The sequence below is a fragment of the Dipodomys ordii genome, unplaced genomic scaffold (assembly GCF_000151885.1).
Source record: "Dipodomys ordii isolate 6190 unplaced genomic scaffold, Dord_2.0 Scaffold129, whole genome shotgun sequence".
Lineage (NCBI taxonomy): Eukaryota > Metazoa > Chordata > Mammalia > Rodentia > Heteromyidae > Dipodomys > Dipodomys ordii.
This window is the reverse complement of record NW_012267345.1, coordinates 1,286,661-1,292,901: the sequence shown is the minus strand read 5'-3', so window position 1 is coordinate 1,292,901 and position 6,241 is coordinate 1,286,661. Positions and strand designations below refer to the sequence as shown.

General features: G+C 63.1%; 1 protein-coding gene across 1 annotated transcript in view; it reads right to left on the bottom strand.

The window, feature by feature from the left end:
- The window catches only part of Slco4a1 (solute carrier organic anion transporter family, member 4A1), a 10,650-nt gene that overhangs the window by 2,669 nt on the left and 1,740 nt on the right, over positions 1–6,241 (bottom strand). Inside the window, exons 3-9 of the mRNA XM_013030336.1 lie at positions 4,845–4,966; positions 4,326–4,437; positions 2,279–2,433; positions 1,736–1,931; positions 589–754; positions 325–497; positions 73–137 (exon numbers count right to left, since the gene is read on the bottom strand). Coding sequence (XP_012885790.1) covers positions 73–137; positions 325–497; positions 589–754; positions 1,736–1,931; positions 2,279–2,433; positions 4,326–4,437; positions 4,845–4,966 — 989 coding nt within the window. The remainder of the gene's footprint in view (positions 1–72; positions 138–324; positions 498–588; positions 755–1,735; positions 1,932–2,278; positions 2,434–4,325; positions 4,438–4,844; positions 4,967–6,241) is intronic.

The window sequence follows — 6,241 nt, the reverse complement described above, 5'->3', positions numbered from 1 at the left end:
CACAGGCGTGCACACGCTCCCTCCCACCGCACAGCCACAGGCGTGCACACGCTCCCTCCCACAGCACAGTACCTAGCGTCCTCACTACGACCCACTGGATCCCCAGGGCAAAGGACCGCTGCCGATCACAGACACACCTGCAAGGAAACACACAGCAGCGTGGGCACCGGTGGGCGTGTGGCTGCACGCCAAGACACCCCGTCACCCGCGTCTTGGCCAAGCCTCCTCCCCAGGTGGCCGGCACCCCACCGGACGCCAGTCAGTTCTCTGCTGCCCGGGGCCTGCAGAGCGCCACCTGCCGGTGCTGCGGGAGAAAGTGCTTACCGTAGCGTGGCAGTCAGTGCAGGAATGCTGCTGAGGAATGTAAAGATAATTACAACGAACACCAGAACCAGGAAGAGGGGCTTCCTCTGACAGGCTGAGGTGCATTTCCCTGTGGTGGCATGGCCAAAGCCAGAGGAAACATTCGAAGGGACACAGCTACAGTCTCGGTACACCTGGGGAGCCCAACAACAGCGCTGATCACACACAGAAGGCCCGGCTTCCCGGTCCCAGCTGGGCAGGGCCCGGGGCGGGGGCCACACTCACCTTCAGGCCTCCGGGGCCAGTGCTGTCGGCCCTGGCGCAGCCCGCGTGGCAGGGGGAGTAGTAGGCAAGGCCATCCGAGCCACACACGGGGGCGTAGTGCTCCGGCTGGCAGCCACAGGCCACGTTGCATCTGGCCGTCAGGTTCAGGTGGCCCTCCTGCCACAGGCTGCAGGGGGACGGGAGGCCGGACGTGAGGCCGGGGCCGGGGACCCAGGGCGGCCCGGGCCTCATCCCCACCCAGCGACGTTTGGGGTCTGCAGATGCGCCAAGCCTGTGCCCACAACTCGAGAGGCCCACCAGTGCTCTACTTCTGAGGGCAGCCAGGGCGGCTCGCGTGCCCCCCCCCCTCTCCCTTGGTTTGTTTCTGTTTTGGGTCTGTGGAAATGCATGTGCATTGCCTGAAGGCACCATCAGGAGCGTCAGCTTCTGTCACCTGCAATCCGGCCCCGTTCCCAGCACAGGCCAGCCTGTGTGCTGCAGCCACTGCCTGCATGTATGTATGTGTGTGTGTGTGCGTGTGTGCACGCACATGCGTGCGTGTGTGCGTGCCAGCAGCCACTGGCTATCACACCTCCTTCCTCCAAGCAGAGCATGCTGTGCCACCATCACACCCATCGTCCCATCTACTACCCGACTCTGCCCCCTGCACCCACCCAGCGTGGACCAGCTTCACCCACAGCAGTACCGGAACACCCAGGCCACTCTCTGCCCTCCCTGCTGCCAGTCAAGGCTTCCAGGCAGCTCCACGCTCCCCAGAGTGTGGGCACAGGTGTCCCCAGGGCCAGGCCAGGCACACATCTGACCTTCCCCATGGGTGCTCGCATATCCCATTGCACACACACGCACACGCAGGCACGCGTGCGCGCGCGCGCACACACACACACACACACACACACACACACACACACACACACACACACACACGCCTTGTCATGTCCACCTCAGCCTAGGACCCTATGTGCTGGGCTCTGCCTCCCTCTCATAGAGAAGACTGAGACCAGGCAGGGCTGTGGCTCCCGTGGCAGAGCAGGCCGGGCAGGGAGCTTCGGAAGGGCTTGGAGTCAGCGGTGCGCAGACCCCCTCGGGGTCTTCCCTGCCCCTGTGCAGCCACCGCGACCAGAACTCCCACAGGGCCTGCCGCACTTACCTGCCGCTGTAGCCGGCCGTCACGCCGGCCATGGGCACGTTCTCGCAGTGCGTGAGGAAGATGAAGAAGGCAAGCAGGCTGGTCAGGGTGCAGAGCAGGCAGAAGCGAATGATCCCGGGCCCACGGAGCTTGAACCTGTTCACCAGGAAGCCGCCCAGGAGCGTGCCGCCGCCTCCGGCCGGCACCACTAAGTACCCTGGGGAGGGAGGGCTTGTCAGTGTCGGGGTCACTGAGGCCCGTGGCCTCCACGGGCAGTGGTCAGCCCTGAGCACTCAGCACAGCCCTGCAAGGGCCTCCACCCAAGGCCCAGGGGGAGGAGGTCCAGAGATCAAGGACAGCGGCACGGCTGGAGGGAGCCCAGGCTTTGCCGGACTCCGCCCAACCCTGAGGGGCAACCAGGGAAGCCTCGGGAGACCAGCTGCCCAGCGCCTGGGGACAGCCAGACCCCAAAACCCATCTATAACACTGTGGGAAAGGTGGCCGGGACAAATTGGTCATTTGTGGTCCTCCCTGCAGTGCCCCCCAAGACTCAAGTCTTCTCACCGAACAAGGTGGCAGCCTGGGAGGCGCTCAGGCTGAACTGGGCCTCCAGGAACTTGGGGCCGAACGTGGACATGCCGGCAATGAGCGTGGCCTCCGTGGCGCCAGCCAGGCAGAGCAGGACAAACGTGGGGTTCCTCAGGAGGAGCCAGATGGAGCTAAAAGGGGGAATAGAGAGTGGAAAGAGTTGGGCAGGTCCTCAGTGTGGAAAAAACCCCCAACAAACCTCATAAGGCTACTGCCTCTCCTTTTGAGTCCTGGGGCTTGAACCAGGGCCTGGCCTCCTTGAGCTTTTCTGTGCAAGGCGAGCGCTCTACACTTTGAGCCACAGTGCCGCTTCTGGTTTTCTGATGGTTCACTGGAGATAAGAACCTTACAAGCTAGGCACTGGTGGCTCAGGCCTGTAACCCTAGCTACTCAGGAGTCTGAGATCGGAGGATTGTGGTTCAAAGCCAGCCCAGGTAGGAAAAGTCTGTGAGACCTTTATCTCCAATGAACCATCAGAAAACTGGAAGTGGCACTGTGGCTAAAAGTGGTAGAGTGCTCTCCTTTAGCAAAAGAGCTCAGGGACAGGGCCCTGGTCTGGAGATTAAGCCCCAAGTTGTAAATCTAATCCAGGGGAGCCTGAATCGGCTTCTCCCAAGCCTGGTGCTGTACCAGGTGGCTCTTCTGTGCGTCCAGAGGCAGGGGTGCTGGCGGGCAGGTCTTGGAAGCAGAGGCAGGGGTGCTGGTGTGTGTTTCTGCTTTCCAAGCCCGGCCCTGGCTCTGCCAAACTTGCCACTCCTCCTCTTGGCGGTGGACAGCGGCCTCTCCCCCCTCCCCATCACCTCGGCGGGCAGAAAGCTGTGTGCCTTTCAAGGTACTCACTGGCACGCTCTACATCTTGAGAGCAAAGGACAAAACTAAGGCCCACGAGGAAGGAGGCGCGTGAGGCACAGTGCGAGCAGCTCTGGCGTGGTCCCGGCCAGCGGGCACAGCCAGCAGGCATGGGCCATGCTTATGTGGAAGGATGGCTACCGGCGGCCTGACCTTCACACCCTGGCGAGGTCATGGGCGGTCCAACCAAGCCAACAGTGCTCGTAGAGCTCCAGCGGATCCTGGCCGGACTCTAACTTTGGGTTGCAGTGCTTTTTTTTTTTTCTATCCTCCTGGGATTTGAATTCAGGGCTGATCCTGGCAAGGCAGCCTTTCTACCATTGAGTCACCCTCCCTCCCCAACAAAGAAGAGAACGAAGAGGAAACCACGAGCGGGTGCTGGCACGGGGTGGGTCCTTCCCCAGGTGGTGCCCACCCTGGTGCCCAGACCTGCTTAGCTTGTGCTGCCTGGCTGCACAGCCCTGCTCTCCCGCCTGAGCTGCAGACCACTTGTCTGGGGCTTTAATGGGCATGGGTGTGGAAACGGGGCCCAGAATTTGCTAAGCAGTAGCCAGTTTAGGAGATCCACTGTGCTCTGTGCACGCGAGCCGAGGGTGCCTGGGCTCTCCCCGAAACAAGGCCCACACCAGGCTGTACTGGGCCACCCTGAGCTCTGGGTCCAGGCCAGCCAGCCTGGCAGACAGGAGTCCCGGCCAGCATGGCTGACTCCCCTGGGGGAGGGGAAGGGCAAAGCCCTCAGTGAAACTGTTAGCCCCAAGCTCAGCACTGCGACTCCGCCCCTCCCAGCGGCTCTTGGTCGCTCCTCTCCCCGCACTGAGGAGGGATGGGCACCCATCACCACAGCCCTCCAAATGGCAGCGTGAGGAGGGCCTGAAAAGGGTTCCGGAACCCAGGACGCCGACTGCCAAAGCCCACAGCTCCCTTGGGGAGGGTCTGCGCCCTTGGCCTGAGCGGGGGGGGGGGAGGCGCTGCTGCTGGTAGGAAGAGTTTCATTTGAGGCTCAGGAGCCTCTGGGGACGGCTGAGACCCGCCAACAACCCGCCATGGCTGCAGCCTTGGGGAGGGACTCTGCTGCTCTCCCCACGTTTAGGGGTCAGCGGTCAGGGAAGAGGTCCCCGGGCTGTGGTCTACGAGGCCGTGGTGGGCCTGTGCCCCATGCCCAGTGTGTCCTTACAGGGGCAGGTCTCTGGCAGTCTTCCCGAAGGCAGGGTTGCTCGCTGACTTGTGGCCGTGGTCTTTCAGCCGGTGCGTCTCGGCTGCTCTCACAACCAGGTAGCGCTGGGAGCCTAGGAGAGAACGGGCGGGTTCCCAGAAGGCCAAGGCCCTGTGAGGCCGGCCTCCCACTAGCCCCGCCCCTCTGCTCTCCCAGCAGGGCTGGATGTGGCATCTGATACACACACGGTCTGTGGCCCGAGATGGAGGGACACGGGGGACGGCTGCAGTGAGGGAGAGGCCCACACAGGACCCTTGGGAGGGGGGAGGGCTGCCTGGGGAGGGGGGCAGCAGGCGTCATGGGGTGAGGACAGCGGCAGGGGGACGGTCACCTCTGCCCTGTCCACTCCAGAGTCTTTCCTCCCAGTAGCAAAGACTCTGTCCCCTACCTCACTGGTAGGAGTGGCCAGAAGGAAGGGGGCAGGGCAAAGGGCATGTCCTGTGTCCTAGAGGGTACGTCCGGGCTGGAGCAGGGGCCTACCTGGCAGCTGCCGAGGGTAGCCGAGGATTGGGATGGCAATGAGGAAAGCCACCATCCCAGCACCAAGGAAGCCAACCCACCAGGCACCGACCCACAGTGGGCTTTCCGTGGTCAGCTCCTTCCTGTTGGGAAAGGCAGCGGCCTGAGGTCATTGCTTGGCCCACCAGGGTCCTTTTCAGTACACATACAAGTGGGGCGTCCAAGCTGCTCCTCCTCTGTGCAGACCTCGAGGTCCCTCTGCACAGGGTCCGCAGAGGCCTCTGGCCCTGGGGCCGCCAGCCCACACCTCCCTGCAGGCTGGAGCAAGGTCCCTGACTCAGTCCCAGGGAGGCTGCCTGAGGCTCAGGCCTCAGAGACTCCGGCGGGCCGGGCCTGGGAAGGGAAGCTCTCCGAGGAGCAGCAGCAGGGGCTCCTCTACCCACCAGTGCCAGGGGACAGGCGGTGTCCCCAGGGCGATGGAGCTCAGGGACAGAGTGTTCAGCCGGCCCTGGCTGAGAGCCCCGCAGAGGGACCATTAGGCTTGTGACTGCCATCTGCACATGGATGAGCTCCCAAGTGGAAAGAGAAGAAGGGAAAAACCACCAGGAAGGCAGAGGCCGTCCAGGCTGTGACTTCCAGGTGGTCATCAAGGAGAGGAAGAGAGGAAGAGGAGGAGGAGGAGGAGGACAGGGCCAATGCCGGCAGGCAGGAAGGAGACAGAACAGAAAGGGATGGGGGAAATGCAGGACGCCCAGCCAGGCAGCAGCACGAGATTCGGGTCTGTGCTCGCAGGGAACGGCTGCAGCCGCCCCTCAGGGCCAGGAATGCGCTCTGCCTCCCCCCAACCCATGAGGAACGCGGGTAGAGCCCCAGAGCCCCAGAGGGCAGAGCGAGCGAAGCGTCCAGCCCGGGACACGAGCCCCAACCTACCTCCAGGCTCTGCACAGAATGCGCACACTCGACCCCACATTCTCAACCCAGGGCCAGAGGTGGCTTTTGTGAGAGGGCAGAGACGGGGGCGCCATCTGCAGAGAGAGTCTCAAGGTGTAGCGGTGCCCAAGACACAGAATGACCATCAGGAAAACGTTCACAGGAGCTGACCCTCCTCATGCAGGGCAAGGGCTGCCGCCGCCCGCGCAGCCTGCAGTCTGCGGTCAGCCCCTAGGGCCAACTCTCCTTCCCTCCCCGCCGGCCCCTCCCGTGCTCTCTGCCTCTCCCTCTTCCTCTCACCCTCACCGTCAGTCTCTGGCCCTCCCTCTTTGGCTTGCGTCCTCACTCTCCTGCATTACCCAAACGAGCATCACAAACAGAAGACAGGGAAGTGAAAGGTAAGAATCTCCACATGGCGGCAGGAAAGGGGCTGTCAGCTCAGGTGCGGTGTGCAGAAGCCCGCAGCCAGGGCTGGAGAGCACTGGGCT